This window comes from Otolemur garnettii, unplaced genomic scaffold (genome assembly GCF_000181295.1).
Source record: "Otolemur garnettii isolate 467f Iridium unplaced genomic scaffold, OtoGar3 scaffold00124, whole genome shotgun sequence".
NCBI lineage: Eukaryota > Metazoa > Chordata > Mammalia > Primates > Galagidae > Otolemur > Otolemur garnettii.
In genome coordinates this window covers 4201625-4219560 of record NW_003852519.1, presented here as the reverse complement: position 1 = coordinate 4219560, position 17936 = coordinate 4201625, and the positions used below count along the sequence as shown (strand labels likewise).

Here is a 17936-nt window from a genome sequence, read left to right as displayed (position 1 = left end):
CCTAGAGTTTGAGGTTGCTGTGAGCTGTGATGCCACGGCACTCTACCCAGGGTGACAGCTTGAGACTCTGTCTTAAAAAAAAAAAAATTCATCTTACATTTAATGCATTCTAATTGATTCTTTATAAGAATAAAATGAAGTTAAATATTAATATTTTAACAGTGCTATATTACACAAAGTTACTATTGAAATACTCTATACTTTTAAACTATATTGTAATCTATATTAGTTTTAAATGACTAGATAAGAACGATGGAAATTAATTACATATTTACAACCTCCTTCACTGATTTGCAGGCAAGCAATTTTACTGTCAAAAAACAAATTTTGCTCACGTGTCCTGATGTTTGATGTGAATTATAACTGATATTATTTTAATTTCATCTCTTGTGTGTTGCTTTCCTCATTTGGTGTGATTTGCTCCATTTTCCTAATAGCAATTACTTGGCGAGCTGTCAGAGGTAACCTGCATTCATTCCCTCTTGGCACTTCTTTCTAGTGTAATGTTCTGGATTCAGTCCCTGGACGTAACAACCTCCAAATGTTCCAGCTGTGCTTAGTTTTCACCGTAGAGTTCCACAGAGTCTAAATTTAGAAGAAAAACATGTAATTCAGAGCAGGTTAAAATTTTAAGGACTGTTCAATGTTAATGACTTTGTTGGAGTTACTTGCATAATTTCCCCTCTGAAGCAGTTTCTTGTATGAATCAGGAGCTTGTCTCTCAATATCATTCTTTAATCCTTGAGAATTGCTACTCAACTTTAGTTGCTAAAGAAAGGTGACTTATTCCAACGTAATTATCAATAGGGAAGTAAATTTCCTGTGAGGGCTACTCATTCAGACTTTTTTTCTAAAAGAGAGAGAGATTTTGTTTCAAAGAGAACTTTATATTGGTGGGAAATCACAGGCAAGAGTTGGGAAGTGACGATTACAGTAGGTCCATAACAGGTTGGCCCCCCACCCAGTTTGACCCCAACTGAGAGTTTTGTGGAGATGTGGGACTTACAGTGCTAATTACTGGTAAAGTTCCAGGCAAACTGAGAAGAATTGGTCAGAATTTTGTTTTGGATTTAAAGCTTCAGTTCCATTGGTCTAGGAGAAAAAAGTTCAGAGAGCTCTTGTGCTCCCCGGGACTTTCCATCAGTTGAAGGAACACTGGAATCATCAATGCTGTAGTTTTAACTGGAAATAGCCAAGAGACAGAAAGAATGAAAGAAGAGCAGTGGTTGGTGGGAGGTGCAGAGGAGTGGGGCACCTAGGGAGGGACACAGAAAAGTGGCTGCAGGAGTCAATGGTGATTCTGTTCCTTCCACACCAAGAATTACAAACCAGTTTCCATGGAAAAGCTGTCTTGGTTGCCATTCAGAACAAGTTGTAGTGTTTCAAGGAAAGTACTTTTTTCCTCCTGAAATTGCAGAGGTTGGAAACATGAAATAGGAGGAGAGGACTAAGAATAGAGGAAAATATGCAAGTAAATATAAATTAGGACGTAAGTCATGAAAAATTTTCCTGTGGCTTTCCTTGACTTTAATCAATTATCTGTGTGTGACACACAGACTCACACATATTTTTAAAACCTGTTATTCTATTAGGTCATCCTGATAAAGTTGCATTATGTAGAAAAGGCAGATGAAGGAAGTGAGGCACAGGACATTTGGTGAGCTCATCTTCAGGCTTGATTATGACAACACAGTTGTATTCAGCTTTTCCCAGTATTATTTGATGGATAAAAAAAACACTTGCTGTTCTTGTTTTTATGAAAGCAGAAAATATGAATCATATCATGAAAGGTAGAACTCATGGCGTTTTTTTAAGTGTTAAAAGCAATACTTCAAACTCTGACATTTTGGAAACACTAATATGAGAATTCATTAGCCCCTCATGAAATTACATACAAAGGACACTCTTGTTGACAGAACATTGGCTATATATTGATCAGATGACTTTGGTGTGTGATGAGTATTACATTTTGGTGATATTTGCTGTATTTTGATTGCTCTAAATATTTATTGGCCCAAATATAGGAAGATTGTTTTGTGGGGTATAATGATAATAATGATGCATTCTAACATATGATTGAATACACTAGAAATGTTTCTAGGCCTTGAACTTGGGGATTGGCAATCTCTTTCTGTTCCATCTAACTCCATGGCTTGCTCAGAGAATCTTAACCCTGTAATCCTTCCCTGCCTCTTTCCTCCTTGCCCTCCTTCCTTCTAAATATCTCCCAGCATCATAAACACCTCTTTCAGTTCTAGCTCCCTCCTTGCATAATAACCTTCCCACTTTCTCCACCCCACTGGTTGGTGAGTGGGAGCTTTGAAAGAGGCAGCAGAAAAGAATTAGGGCTCCTGCCCACACAGGTTTCCACAGGTGCTAATTATTTGCTGTGAAGACGACTGTGATGGAGATTGGTGTGTTTTGTTTTGTTTTCTGAGTAATGATTTAATTAAAATGATGTGTGTTTGTGTGATGTGTATTTTTGTTTTTGATCTCTGTGGAAATTCGGGAGGGCTCTTAAAATCAATACTACCTTATATTTGGGCCAATCTTTTAATAGAATTTAAAAGTAAATACTGTTCTAATCAAAGGACCAGATTACCAAAAGGTTGTTTGCATTTTATATGCTAATCTTAAATTTTTGAATAATTAATATTGTGTTATGCATTATCTAAACTTTACCTCAATTATCAGTCATTGCTGTCCCTAATTGAGTCTATAAAGACACTGTGCCTTTTGAGAATTTGGAGCCTCTTACAATGCAGTTATATATTAAAATTATCTTGTTTACATTTAAAGTTTTAACTACTGTGTGTATTTTAATATTAAATGTACATAAATGCTGTTTTATAGTAGCCTAACAATCATGATTTAAAAGTTATTGAAAATCACTTTATTACATCTACTTTTTTGAATACAGAATTCACATACCTTTTTTTCTAGTATATGCTTGTGTGTTGAAATCATAAACACTCAAAAGCCCCCATCATTACCCTCACAACATTTTCATTTTAACAATCAAAATTTGTAATGTTAATAAATTTGCATTGATGGCAGAAAGGGTTATGCCTTGAAAAAAATGAATATTAATATTTTAAAATTATTTGCTGGAAATAGCAGAATTAAAAATCTTTGAAAATAGTATATTTATGTAAAATAAGGAGTGATGCCTCAGTTATTGACATTTAGACTTCCAATGAAATTAGAAGTTATTATTAGTGTAAAGTTTAAAATAATCAGAAATCTTTTGACTTTTCCTATTCTTGTGTGATTCCAAGTCCAAATTCAGTTTCTTTGGCATTTATTATAATTATTTGCCATTGGTCTTATCCTAGATACTCCTTACCTTACATTTTGACTTTGGACAAATATGTAGAATATTTAAAAGATGATTTTTGATGATCATTATACCACATAGGAGTACAGATACATTTGTTACTGGATTACAGATAAATAGCCAACAATATCCTATCAAAGAATAACTAGTTTTCCTAACCTAGATTTATATTTTTAAAATTTTCAAGTTAATTATTTGTCTTTTTATAGAAACAAAGGATGGAGTATGGTCCAAGACCAGCTGATACCCCCTCTGCCCCGTCACCTCCTCCAACACCAGCTCCCGTTCCTGTCCCTTTTCCACCTTCTGCTCCAGCACCTGTTCCTGTGTCAAAGGTCCCTGCAAATGTCACCCGTCAGAACAGCAGCTCCAGTGACAGTGGTGGCAGTATTGTGCGAGATAGCCAGAGACACAAACAACTTCCAGTGGACCGTAAGTTTCCCAGGGAGGCAAAAAAGCTTTTTCTGTGAAATAGAAATTCTACTAAGTAAAATATTGTTTCTTATCAATTCTACTGATATGAAATATTATTAAATATAAAAGCCCTTTATACTTCCGTGGTACTTCATAGACTGCAAAGATTTTTACCTAGTTTCTTATCTTCTAAGCAATTTTGAGAAATAGGAAATTCTCTGTACTCTCTAACATATATATTAATATTCTTCCTCATATTCCAATATATTGTGATGGTTAAATGAAGAGTTTGGAGCCAGAAATACTGGGATTTACTGAAGCAGAGAAGCAATATCTACCAGCCATGTGACCTTCAACAACTCAAAAATCCTCCTTATACTTCAACATCTGAAAAGTGGGGAAAAATTACAAGTATTTGCTTCCTGAGTTAACTTGAAGATTTAAGGAGATAATCCACAGAAAGTATTTAGTTCAGTGGTTCTCAGCCAGAGGTGATTTTATTCCCGCCCCCTCTCTCTGGGGACAGTTAGGGGTTTGTTCATTTGTTGGGAACATTTAGTTTTGCCTAGAGACACTGGTTATCATAACTAGGGAGATACTACTGGCATCCAATAGGTAGAGGCCAGGGATATTTAGCATCATGTTAAAATGCATAGGATTACAATAACAGAATTATCTGTCCCAGAACATCAATGGTTTCAGGGTTGAAAGGTTGATTTTGCCCAACGTATGACACACGATAAACAGTCACTGAATATTAGTGGCTGTTACAATCCTCGTCATCTTCATCGGTACCAGTATCATCCTCATCATCTTCCGGCATCTCTTCCTCATAGTCGCTATTCTCACAGTCACACCAGCTAAATATAATCACCTGCCAATAGAAGTCTCATATTTACCCTCCAAATTCAGATTTCAGCCTTGTATCTTCGTGAAGTTAAATTTGATTTTTCATAAAACAATTTCTATGAAAACCATATTTAAATAAAGTAAGAGAAAAGATGCCACGGCCAACCTGTGGATTACTCTAATTTGTATTGGTGAGCAGCAATGTAGCTATATTGAAAACTGAAGGTAATTCTAGGATAATTCTTACTTTGTTTTACCTTTTAGTACATAGCATGTCTATGCAGTTGTGACGGTTAAGTTCATGAACTCAAGCTAGGAAAACTGCTTTATACCTCATTGCTGAATATCCCTGTGGTCACTTTTGAAGTACTTCCCTTAGGAAGCTACACACTGATTCCAGTGCCTAGTCCACCCTTCAAAACAATTTTGGAGCTCTCTTTCTGAAATGACCATCAGAGCTGTTTTTGTCTCGCACAAAAGCGCGTAACAATAATGATGAACACTACTCAGCAAGACACTGTGACATGTTGACACAAACCCAGCTGTGACACACTGATATACCAAGGTTATGAAACCATATCAAGTTGTCTGTACAGTGCTGCCAGAGTAAGCATCAAGTTTATGAACTTAATAGTCAGACGTCTTCCTTCCACAGTCTGATAGTCATTCCAGAAAGAGTTCCAAAATTGCTTTGTCAATGCACAGCTTCCAAAGGGGAATCCTTCAAAGGTGACCATAGTGATCTTCAGCAGAGAGGTATGTAGCACTTTTTCTAGGTTGAGTTTGCATACTTAATTGTCAGACCTCGTATTATAAAATGACTTTGCTTTACCCATACTTGATAGACAAAAACTCTTGGAAAACTAGAGCCAGGAAGACAGTCCACATTTTCGCAATATGATAAAAGTATATAAAGGGTGTGTGTGTCATAGCTATCAGTCTCTCAGGACAGGCCTCTCCCAGGGTTCTGAATTCTTTTCTTTATATGAACATATTTTCACTGTAAATGATCAATCAATTTCCATTTCTTTCAATACTATATGTATGTTGTTGGAAAAGGAATAATTCCAAAATACTATCTCTGACACGCAGATATTTGTATTAAAATACTAACTTTATGTCTGTGTTTGAATGTTTGAGATTCATGTTCAGAACTAAATTATTGAATCTTTCATTCCCATTTTCACTCCACTGTTTTGTTTTTCTTTTGTTTGTTTGTTTTTTGAGACAGAGTCTTACTATGTTGCCCTCAGTAGAGCACTGTGGCATCATAGCTCACAGCACCCTCAAACTCTTGGGCTTAAGCAATTCTCTTCCCTCAGCCTCCCTGGTAGCTGAGACTACAGGCACCCACCACAATGTCCGCTATTTTTCTATTGCAATTGTCATTGTTGTTTAGGTGGCCCAGGCTGGGCTCAAACCTGCTGGCCCCGGTGCATGTGGCTGGCACCCTACCCACTGAGCCATGGGCACTGCCAGTTATGGTCATTCTTGATAAATTAAAAAATTTGAAAAATGAAGGCATTAAAACTATTTTATTCTAGAAATTCTGATTACATGCAATAAGCATAACTTTTATATTTTGCTTTCTCTCCCAAAGTAGAGACTGGTTAAATAGCCTTCTTATCTACATCTTGACCTTAGCAGAAAACTAAAGGAAAAAAGAAGTTTTGGAAAAGTGGCTAACACTTTCTGTGCAGCAAAAATAATCATGTGTGTATGAGTATATGTGTATAACTTCAACATAACGTGCTACTATATTTTTAGAGTCTGTGTGAATTTTATTTTTTTAAGATGTTCTTTCTTTATTCAGAGACACCAAAGCCATAGTTTTAAGATGAGAAAGTTCTATAAACATTTTTACTAATTTCCCTAAGGACAAATTCCCTCCTTCAAATGACCATTCCTTTCTTTATTCTTACCACAAGTTTATAAAACTTCCCTGCTCTGATACGTGAGCACAGTAATCTTTGACACTGTGGTGCTCTTTTTCCAGGCCTAGGATCAGAGGTCATGGGCACGTAGTCCCCATCTGGAACAGTGTGTGGGTTGGGACTGTTTGTTCTTCGTCCACTCCAGGAAGTCAAGAATAACCTAATGGGAAAGAGACGTAGTTTGAATCCTTTTAAAGACAGAGGATCCTCCTGACAGTTGTGACTCATCATTGTCCGATCTCTTTTTCGCAAGTAAAAGGGTGACACATGGGGATGCGAAATATAAACATCTCTCCCGAAATTAACACATGTACTTGTTTCTTTAAGATAATAGAATCTTGCCATTACTCTGTAGGTTTCCTTTTTAAGATAATCTCAAAATATAGTTTGACATTAAATAAACGTATTTCTTTTTGTAAGACAAATATTTCTTGACAGGATTTTGTTGAACAATAGTTTCTTTCTTCTGAATGAATGTTTGGACTTCTCAACAGTCTTTAGAATCAGATAGACGTGTTTAAATGCATATGTACTGATAGCCAGATTTCTCTAAAAATAGTATTCATGCTACCTACATTTCCTGCTTACTGCCTAAACTTTTGGTAAAAATAAAATGGAAGAAACTAGAGATTGAATACACACAAAAATGTTGTCCATAGCCATCAACAAGGCAAAACAAAATGCCTATTAAAAAAATGTAGCAAGTGGCAAGAATGAGCCCGTTTGTGCTGAAGCTTAACTGTGTGTTGCCTATTCAAGATCTCTGTTTGGAACTGTGTGTCCTAAGCTATTCAAATTGATTTATCTCAAAATCCCAAAGGTTCTCCTCTTATCACTTTTGAAGGGGCCAACACTTTAGTTGCTTTGTATTTCTTACAGTTCCTTTGAAATGCCAGTCCTTTTATGTGAGTTTAATCTTTTGTAATCAGAAGTGTTATTTTAGAAAGAGGTGTAAAGTTAGTCTTGTTTGTTGTTGTGTGCTAGAACATTGAAAATGGAAACCAGAAGCCAGGCACAGTGGCTCAACGCCTGTAATCCCAGCACTTTGGGAGGCTGAAGTGGGAGAATCATCTGAGCCCAGGGGTTCACAGCCAACCTGGGCAATGTAACGAGATCTTGTCTGTACCAAAAAAAAAAAAAAAAGTTTAATTAGTCAGGCATGGTGGCAGGCACCTATTGTCCCAGCTGCTCAGGAGGCTGGCGTGTGAGGGACACTTGAGACCAGGAGTTTGCAGTGAGCCATGATTGTTACCATTGTGCCTCTGCCCTGTAACCTGGGTGACGTAATGAGACCCTGTCTCAAAAACAACAACAACAACAACAAAAAAAAGAGCACATTTTAAAATCAAAAGGAGGTGTTTTATACTCCCTATAAAACTACATTTTGAACTGGTGATGACCGATACAGTAGCTAAATCAGTGGATAAGAAAATCTCTTGGTGTAGTGATACTTTTTCTTTTTTATTCCTTTGGTATGCCCCCATATGTTGTATGGCAGTGTGACACAGTGATTTTGAAAAGTTAATGAAATGCGTGTAATGTGTTACTCAAATGTGATGATCAGTAGTACTCTCCTTTTCTCCAGGCGCCCTTTCCTTCCTTCTTCGCCTCCTTTCCCCCTTTGATTTCTCTTGCAAAAGGTTTCCTACATACTTGAGAAACTAAACAAAATTAGACTGAAGTAATTCTATCTAATTACTTCCCCTTACTTCCCAGAGGCACCAAACACTTTGTAAAGCTCCCTCCCTGGGGATGGGATTGCTGACAACGGTCACCAAAAACTCCTTGAATGACCAGGTCATTGCTGTTGGCCAGGTTCACTAGTTACTAGATTACTCTATTCAGTTTTTTGTTCTTAATTCTTAAAAGTGACATGCAAATAACTGACTCTCCCTGTGTACATGTGCACAAGTATTTCTAAAATGCACAAACACATTGTTTCCTAGACTTTTATTTCTTTCCCATTTTTCTAATAGCAGCTTGTTCATAGGCACATCGTTCTCATTAGCATAAAATGGCCAGGGGAGGATAGTTAGGTGAGTTCACCAAAGGCAGTTTCAGTGGCTTTGACTTTAAAACATCCCTGAGCTAAAAGTCAGAAGATCTAGTTTTAGCAAACTTTTACTAATTAAAATGTGACTCTGACAGATCATTTATCTGCTTTTGGTCTCCATTTTCTTATCTGGTTATTAAGGAGTTTGTATGTGATGATTTTTCAAAGTCAGTCTCTCTCTCTCTCTTTCTCTTTCTCTCTCTCTCTCTCTGTGTGTGAAAAAGTCACCAGAATTCATTTATTCAGTAAGCATTTATTCCTGTTGCTGAGGATATAGAAGCAAAACAGGTAAAACTCCAGGATTGTGTCCTGAAGGACTTTACTATAACTTAGTTGGAGAAATGGGAAGATTCAAAAAAGGATGCCAAGAAGGAATAGCCAGCAAGATGAGAAGAAAGCCAGGTGCCAAGAAGGAGTAGCCAGCAAGATGAGAAGGAAGCCGGGAGAGTGTGGTGTCTAGAGGCCACAAGGGAAAAGTGCTTCAAGGAGGAATCACCTGCTTCAGATATTGCTGATAGGTTAACGAGATAATGGCTGGGAAGGAACTGGCTGTAGTTTAGAAAAGTGTAATAGAGAGATAGGGACGAAAGCAGTGAGTTAGGATGGGCACAGGGGCTCACATCTGTAATACTAGCCCTCTAGGAGGCTGAGGAGGGTAGATTGCCCCGAGCTCAGAGGCTCGAGACCAGCGTGAGCAAGAGCGAGACCTCATCTCTAAAAATAGTAGCCAGGTGTTGTGGCCAGTGCCTGTAGTCCCAGCTGTTTGGGAGGCTGAGGCAAGAGAATCGCTGGAGCCCAAGTGTTGAAGGTTGCTGTGAGCTATGACACCATCGCCCTCTACCAAGGGCGACAAAGTGAGACTCTGTCTCAAAAAAAGAAAAGCAATGAATTAAATTTAAACAAATTTAAAAGAATATAGAGTAGGAATTGGAGTCAGCTAGTGTAGACAACTTTGATGGAGTTTTATAAAAATAAAGGAGCAGAGACGTGCAGTACCTGGGAAGGGAAATGCTAAAAAGGGCCTATTTAAAGCTGACAGAAATAGTAAGAAAATAGTTGCGTATGTATGTGCTAATGAAATGATTCAGCGGAGGAAAATCGATAACATAGGATATATAAGGGAGAAATGACCATCAGAGTATTTGAATAGACAGAGAACTTGGAGTGAAGAATAGACAGAGAACTAGTGCATGTAAGACGGTTGGCCTCAGGAGCATGGAGCAGTCCATCTGTAACCCAGCAGGAAGGGAGGCAGAGCGCGGGGGAAAGGGCTGGGAGAGGGAAGGATCACGAGGAGAACTTACAGACATTCTCTTCTAACTCCTTTCCTTTATTCAGAATTGAGGAAGTGACGTCAATAGACCAACGTGAGAACAGGGAAATAGAATTAGAAGGTTACAGAATTTAAATACTCGTCTAAGACAGTGGGCAATTATATGGTCCAAAGTAGGGCTTCTTAACCAGCGACTTCTGCCAGCTAAGGCTGGCTTTTTCTCTGCGGTAGGAAGCAGGCGTGTGCACTGTGGAATGCTGGTGCCACCAGACCTCTCCCCACTGCACCACAGCCGCAGCCTTCCCTCCCTTCCTCAACTGTGACAACCCAAACTGTCTCCAGACATTGCCAAATGATCCATAGGGTCAAAATTGTCCCCAGTTGAAAGCCACTAATCTAAAGAGATGCTATTGATTGTCAGGAAGATTAACAACCAAGTTGAGGTTCCTAATCATGAATTTAACATGAGATCATTCAGCACTGTTGTGTATATTCAGCTGTGCAGGTGCAGGGACAGAATGAGCAGAAAGTTAGATTTAACCAGGTTGGGGTTTTGCCAAATGAGTACGATGAAGAGACAAGAGAAGAGCCAGGGGAGTTATTTTAATAATTGATCGTGGAATTGACACTAAGTGAAGATAAAAGCCAGGAAAGGTGGTCCGAACGCTGGACTGTAAATCCTACTAGGGTCAAAGGATTATTGGGATTGGGATTCTAGAGGGAGTGATCAATATTAGGGATTTTCAAAAGTACCCCCCTCCCTGTTATTGTCTAGGAAGGAAATCTCAGATGGAGGAAGTGCAGGATGAACTCCTCCAGAGGCTGACCATTGGTCGGAGTGCCGCTCAGAAGAAGTTCGTGCCACGGCAGAACGTGCCAGTTATCAATATCACTTACGACTCCTCGCCAGAGGATGTGAAGGCATGGTTACAGTCGAAAGGATTCAACCCAGTGTAAGTCTCTGTAAAGCATGCCTTGGTTACTTATATGTCATAAATGACTCTTAAAAAATATAAGAGCACAGCAGGTCCACTTGGCTCCGTACTCAGGCAATGGCTAGCTATTCATACCTAAGAAAGAACTGGAAGAAACAGAAATAGTGATCTTTTGATGCCATTTCATTTCTCGTTGGTAGTGTCTGTTCATCCTTGGTTCTTGAAGCAAACTGTCAGCAGCTTTGGGGCCTGGAAGCTTTCTTTCTCCCTCATCAAGTTGCAGAGAGTAGGACCATGGTCTTAGCTGGATTCCTCCAACCTTGTCGGACATACAGTATCAGTTTGCCTCCTGCTGAAGAGTAAAGCAGCTCAGACAAATAAAAATGAGATAACTTTACCTATCATCCAACTTAATCTTAATAGACCCTTATTTTTAATAAACCCATAGTAAAAGTTCTATTTATTTATCATCTAATAGGCTATAAACATTTTATGTGTATTTGGTACAATTATTTGAATGACACATGTTAAGGGGACTTACATGTATCACCTGTTTTACAAAGTCTTTACCAGGAACTACAAATCACCTGTCAACAACTGAACAATGAAATGCAATGGTTAATTGCTAGATTCCTAGGAAGTTATCTATTTATTCTATGAAACACCAAATTTAAGGAATTGATATTAATGATATAAATCCAATTGGTTTCTTTTTGCTTCTTCATGATCAATCATCTTATATAGCCTCAGAATCATCATCATGATAGAACTTGTCATTGCCATGACTTAGCAATGTAGTGCCATTTAACAAGAGTTCAGTGTGTGGAACACTTAAAGAAGTCACTACCAAGAACAGAAAATTCTCTTTTTTTTTCTAGGCAGTATTTCAATGCTTTGTTCTTTTTTCTTCTGTTTTCTCAGGACTGTCAATAGTCTTGGAGTATTAAATGGTGCACAACTTTTCTCTCTCAATAAAGATGAACTGAGGACAGTCTGCCCTGAAGGGGCCAGAGTCTTTAGCCAAATCACTGTACAAAAAGCTGCGTTAGAGGTATGGCTTGTCAACCTAAGGTGGTTTTTTGTTTATTTGTTTGTTTTCCTGTATTTGTCAAGAGTATTGACTGCAAATCTGAGCTTTGGAAACAATCGTGTATGTTCCTATTGGCAAATTTCTCTTTCTTACAGCAATAACTTAAAGTTAACTTCCGTAAATTTGTCACTGAAGACCATCAATGACCATTTGCAAGGAGATTAACTTATTATAAATACTCATTAAATTGAAGCTTGAGCATATACTTTTGGACACTTAACAAAAAACATAATGTTCTCATTTTGTATTCATTAACTACTTCTATAATAATTTTAATTTCAATACAATATGAAAATTTACTTCCATTGGAGTAAATGCCTTAAGAAACCAGAACTCTTTTGCCTATTCTTAATACTTAGTTTGGAGGTTCTAATAAGTTATAGATTATAAGGTGTAAACTCTTGGCTGTGTGCCTTAGGTCTGGTTATACATCTAAATAATCAGGGAGAAAATATGTTAGTAGGGATCATTGCAAATAGAGAGCCCTGAAGAGTACTTAGTCATAGTTGTCTGAATGAAGGCAGTAAGTGTTTTCTAGATTAGACATACTTAAGCTTCCAATATCCTACTCTACTTACAATGAGCTACGTAAGGGTAGTAGTTTCCAACTGTTATATCTCACTGCTTTTAATAATTTCATGAAAATTACACTTGGACTCCACTGAAAGGATCTAGGCTTTGGCGTGAAATTGATACCTAATTATCTCTAGCAGGTATTATATGAATTCAACAGTTAAATAACTCAGGGTAAAATATATTCATTCTTAAAACACTGTAGCCATTCTAAATCAAGAGATATTATACTTCCTTTGGAAGATATTCCTACAACATTGATCCCAGGGGTTCTGTATTAGCCTTTGATATGATTACTTTCTGTATGTAGAATATGAATAAGGATTATGTTTTTTCTCAGCTTTATTGCCATTATGCATTCTAATTCTGTAGGGAGTATATAAATGACTTCTTAAAGGTATGTTAGAAAATTCCACATTCCTAAAATTCCACATGCCTTATTCCAAGGGAAATATAATCTCTCTTGATTGAGAATGGCTACAGTGTTCTACAAATGAGTGTATTTTACCCTGAGCTATTTAACTGTTGAATTTATATAATACCTGCTAGAGATAAGTATGATCAGAACTTAATCCAGAGCTGCCTATCATTGTCATTTGCTTTCACTGCTCACTTTACTGTGGTCTGTTGCTGCCTGTTGCCTTGGATGTGAACTGAGGCTGACTTCCTGAGGTTCTACCTATTCCCTAGCCACCTTCCCACCTCACTCTAATCTTGGATCTAGTTCATCTTTTAGATTACTCACTTATGTTGCTAGAAGACTTTTGTGGCGAAGCGTGTAATAAGGGGAAGGCACACAGGGATATTAGTAGGGCTGGTAAAAGAGAAAAGCCAGCATGGCATTATCAGATGGTCAAACTGTATGGAGGAAAACGGGGTGAATTCAAAGCCCACTCTGTGGACTGAGTTAAATCTCCTAAACGCAGATCAGTATCTTGCTTGACCACCCCCCCCAAAAGAGTTCTTTGGTAATTTCCCATCTTACTGTGCTTCTTGTACACACATACACATGCCCTCTTTCTCCTAGGAAATCTGGAGTATTCCACATGCATCTTTGATTTATCTTTATCATATTCATATGAAAAATGGTGAATTAATTACATTAAGGTACTTTATAAACTGGAAAATTGTTAATGTGATATATTAGTGAAGTCCAGGAGCTCCATTTATATGAAGGACATTCTATAGTTTTCCCAAAGAAATACTAGAAGAAAACTACCTGGACTTTTAGCTTGAGCCATTTTGGTACATGACCCATAGCCCATGCAAATTAGTAAAAAATCTTGTTTGAATCTTATTTTTCAGGATAACAATGGCAGCTCTGAATTGCAAGAAATTATGCGAAGACGACAGGAGAAAATCAGTGCTGCTGCTAGTGATTCAGGAGTGGAGTCTTTTGATGAAGGAAGCAGTCATTAATTTGTTTTTAAACTCCATTATTCTTGACATTATTCTAACACGCTTTGTTTTAAGAAGCCTTGAAGGGAATGTCAGAGTCACTTTTCTTGGGATAATTTATCATGGTAGAAAAACCAATAGAAATCTGAGTAAGCAGAGGATTTGCTTCTGGAATCATTATTTTTATTAAAACTGAAAAGTTTTAAACTGAATTTTTTGATGGGAATATTTTTCCTACTTTACCCAGGTGAGGTTTCCTTTATTGGATTAAATATTTCATCGCTATCTGAGTGTATATGCAGAAATTTTTTTGACAGCGGTAGATTTATTTACTGCAAGATAGTGAAGATATTAGTGATCATTCAAAATCTAAATGATTTCACTTTTGCCTGTGAATATTATATCTGTCATTCAGGGTGTAGCTCACTTTAGACTAGTCTCTGCTTACTTAGGTTTCCTCTCTGACACAGTCAGGATAACAATATTTAGATTTATTTAAAGTTCTTAATGCCAACAGTTAAAAAATTGAAACATTTGAATGAACTATAAAGTATAGTCAGGCCTTGGACTTGCAAATAACGACCTATGGAGCATTTGCAGACGTTTTATTTGTCATGGCTCTGTTGATCACAGTTCCTTGTATAGCTTGTATTTTGATTTAGTTTATATCTGCTTATTATGTATACCGTGTTCTTGTATATGAGAAAGCACAAGTGGAAAAAAGGTCATGTATGCTCACAATCTGTGAAAGGAAATAGCCTGCATTGGTGTGAATTATGGTATTTTGCTTAATGAAGGCCTCAGTTTTGAATAGTGAGATAAGTAGTTTAAAGGAAATTGGGGCCATTTAATGTGTTTATCTGTGTCAAGTCTTTCTGGTAATAAGAAATGCTTAATTTACACATATTTTAATCCTGTGAAAGATATTAGATAGAGAAAAGAAAGATACTTAACCTTCAACAAATGTTATTTTTGGAAAACACAATTTTTGTCATTAAATGTTATATTATTTCACATATATAAAACAGATGTTATGTAAGAATGTTGTATATTTTAACATAAATCCATTTAGAGAGATTATCTAGATTCATTAATTTTCATAGTGCCTTTTTCACATGAGTCAGCTGGAAAGTCTGCAATAAACAGTATTTGCTGTATGTTAATAAATGGCTTCTGTCTTGTTGGCAAAAAGGATCTTTGCTGTGTAGACGAGGGACTAGAGTTGAACAGAATGGGAAAAAAATAGGGGTCTACTTTTTTTTGAAGCAACGTATCACTCTACTTCTGAGTGGGTAGAAACCACTCTAGAAACGTCTTCTAGAAACCACTCTAGAGTACTTTCTTCAGTTGTTTTTCTTTCACTTCTCTTATAATCTTTGCCATCTCCCTCCTAGTCACATTTGGTAACAGTAGTGAAAACTTATTGCTACATGTTTCTACATAAATACTTTACTGGATATCTACAATAACTCTATGAATTTTAATTTTATGGATGAAGACCTTGAGCCACTTACTGGTTAGTTTTCACCAGTTTGTGAAGGATGGGAGAGTCTCTCATCTACCGCCTCTGTCTCTCCATAACACCGCCCCTTGGATAAAGTGGAGCAAATGTCTAAATAATAAAGAATTAATGTGGCTCTTTTACATTTCATAAACACCGACATATATTTATAACTTAGCCTTTATAGAAGATCTCTGAAAAAATATAGGGATGAGACAAAATCAGATTAATAAATCTTAATGAATAAGATCTTAAATAAGATTAATAAATCTTAATAAATTATTATTATTATTATTATTATGCAGTTTTTGACTGGGGCTGGGTTTGAACCCACCACGCCACCTCCAGCATATGGGGCTGGCGCCTAACTCCTTTGAGCCACAGGTGCCACCCAAAATTAAAGATTTAAGCTAACCTCTGTGTAGGGAAGCATATCTGAGGCCAGGGACGATGGCTCACACTTATAATCCTAGCACTCTGGGAGGCTGCCGGGGGTGGATTGCTTAAGCTCAGGAGTTTTAGACCAACCTGACCAAGAGCAAGACCGCGTCTCTACTAAAAATAGGAAAAATTAGCCGAGCTTTGTGGCAGGTGCCTGTAGTCCCTGCTACTTGAGAGGCTGAGGCAAGAGAATCACTTCAGCCTAGGAGTTTGAGGTTGCTGTGAGCAAGAGCAAGACCGCGTCTCTACTAAAAATAGGAAAAATTAGCCGAGCTTTGTGGCAGGGGCCTGTAGTCCCTGCTACTTGAGAGGCTGAGGCAAGAGAATCACTTCAGCCTAGGAGTTTGAGGTTGCTGTGAGCTATGATACTGCCATGGCACTCAACCCTAGGATGACAGAGTAAAACTCTGTCTGAAAACCAAAAAAAAAAAAGGAAAAAAGAAAACCCATGTCTGATATTAAAGAATTGGTATAATGTATATCTTTATGCTATAGTATGCCAAAGGAAAAAATACCGCAAAGGAAATAATTGCAGGAGGCAGTTCCCCCACTAAGATTCATGGAATTTAGAAGCTTGAGGGAAAGGCACTGCGGGGTGTATGTAGATCCAGACACCTGAGGAGTTGGCCACTGGTGCCTAAGAGTTTGGAGGAAAGACCCCACAAGGCTGGCAAACGAACCTCTGAGAAGGGGGCCCAGGCTAACTGATGCTATTGCATCAGGAGTTCAGAAAAGAATTCAAGAATTGAAAAATGCTCATAAGATCCATGGAGGTGGGCCTTGGACCTTCGAGGAGAATGTAGCGGACAGCTTGTCCTTGACTCTCTTAAGAGGGCACAGTGAGGCTGACTCCAGGAACCTGGGAAGACGCAGATGTTAACATAAACCAGCTAGTTTTACTGGGAACCATTTGCTGTTTGGAGAGTGAAGAATCGTCGTTAGGATGACATTGATGGGAGCAGCAAGTAAAGCAGTAAGAGGAGTCTCTTGCTGCCCCGCTAGTCTCCCCATAGCACAAGCTCTGGGCAGAGTCTCACACACCACCAGGCAAAGCCCCTGATCTCACAGATCGGGATAAAGGGACATGCTCTAAGCTGAAAGAACAGCCTGTAACTCATTCTAGCCACTAGTTGCTTAGCCCCTCCTCTTGCTCTTCTCTGCATAGTTAAAATTATATAGAACAATACTTATTTAAGCTTATGATTTTGCCTAACCATATGCAGTCATTCTGTTATTTAAACAGTATTTAATACAGAGTTTTAATGTAAAGAATTGACTAAACAGGCAAAAGAAAAAAAAAATGCAGATACCACAGAGGTAGTAATAATCGGAAGCCCCTCCCACCCCTAGGGCTGGAGAGCAAAGAGATGGGGTGGGCTTATTATGAGCATAGAAGTCTGGAAGGACGGCCCTCGGAAGCTTGAACTTCGACCCATAAGGAGGAAGCACTGTGCCAGAGGCTCAGAGGGGAGACTCCCTGTAGGGCAGGGGCACTCTTTTTTATTTTTATTTTTTAATTTATATTTTATTTCAAATTAATAGGAGGATACCAATTCTTGGGTTACATTGTTCTCACTTCCAGGGTGAAGTTCCTTTTATAAAAGAGCCCCTTGGCCAGGGGGCGTTTTACACAACATCACAGTGTGCACATTAGATGAGATCCCACCTCATGCTCTCCCTCCAGCCACTCCGTCCTCACCCTTCCCCTCCAGGGACAGAGACTCGTGAGGAAGGGACTCTGGCCAGTTGATGCAGGTACCTCTGAAGGACTGCAAAGATATAGTTCTGAAAATGTAGAGGTAAAAACTGGAAACTGGATGTATCCACTGCTACCAGAATCACCTGTTGGTGCCTGAGTGAAGATCTGTTCTCTTCACTGGCTTACAGCCTTTGAGTTTTGTGTGCCTTTGTATAGTTTCGTTTTTTTTGTTTCTGGTGTTTAAGAACAGTTTCTTGAAACTGTGAAACTATAGTTTTTGTTAAATTTGGGAAAATTTAAGCCATTATTGCTTTAATTTTTTTCCTGTGCCTCCTCTTCTTGGAAGACTCCCATTTCATGTATATTGGACTACATAACGACTTCCCAAGGTAATATTTTGCCAAATTTTTTTCTGTTTCATTTTTGGTAGTTTCTTTTC

The 17936-nt window shown here is 38.0% G+C and overlaps 1 protein-coding gene across 1 annotated transcript in view; it reads left to right on the top strand.

The window, feature by feature from the left end:
- The window catches only part of EPS8 (epidermal growth factor receptor pathway substrate 8), a 65234-nt gene extending 50215 nt beyond the window's left edge, over positions 1–15019 (top strand). The window contains exons 16-19 of the mRNA XM_023517910.1: positions 3547–3769; positions 10636–10813; positions 11717–11846; positions 13764–15019. Coding sequence (XP_023373678.1) covers positions 3547–3769; positions 10636–10813; positions 11717–11846; positions 13764–13877 — 645 coding nt within the window. The 3' untranslated portion in view covers positions 13878–15019. The remainder of the gene's footprint in view (positions 1–3546; positions 3770–10635; positions 10814–11716; positions 11847–13763) is intronic.
- Positions 15020–17936: the final 2917 nt, after the last annotated feature.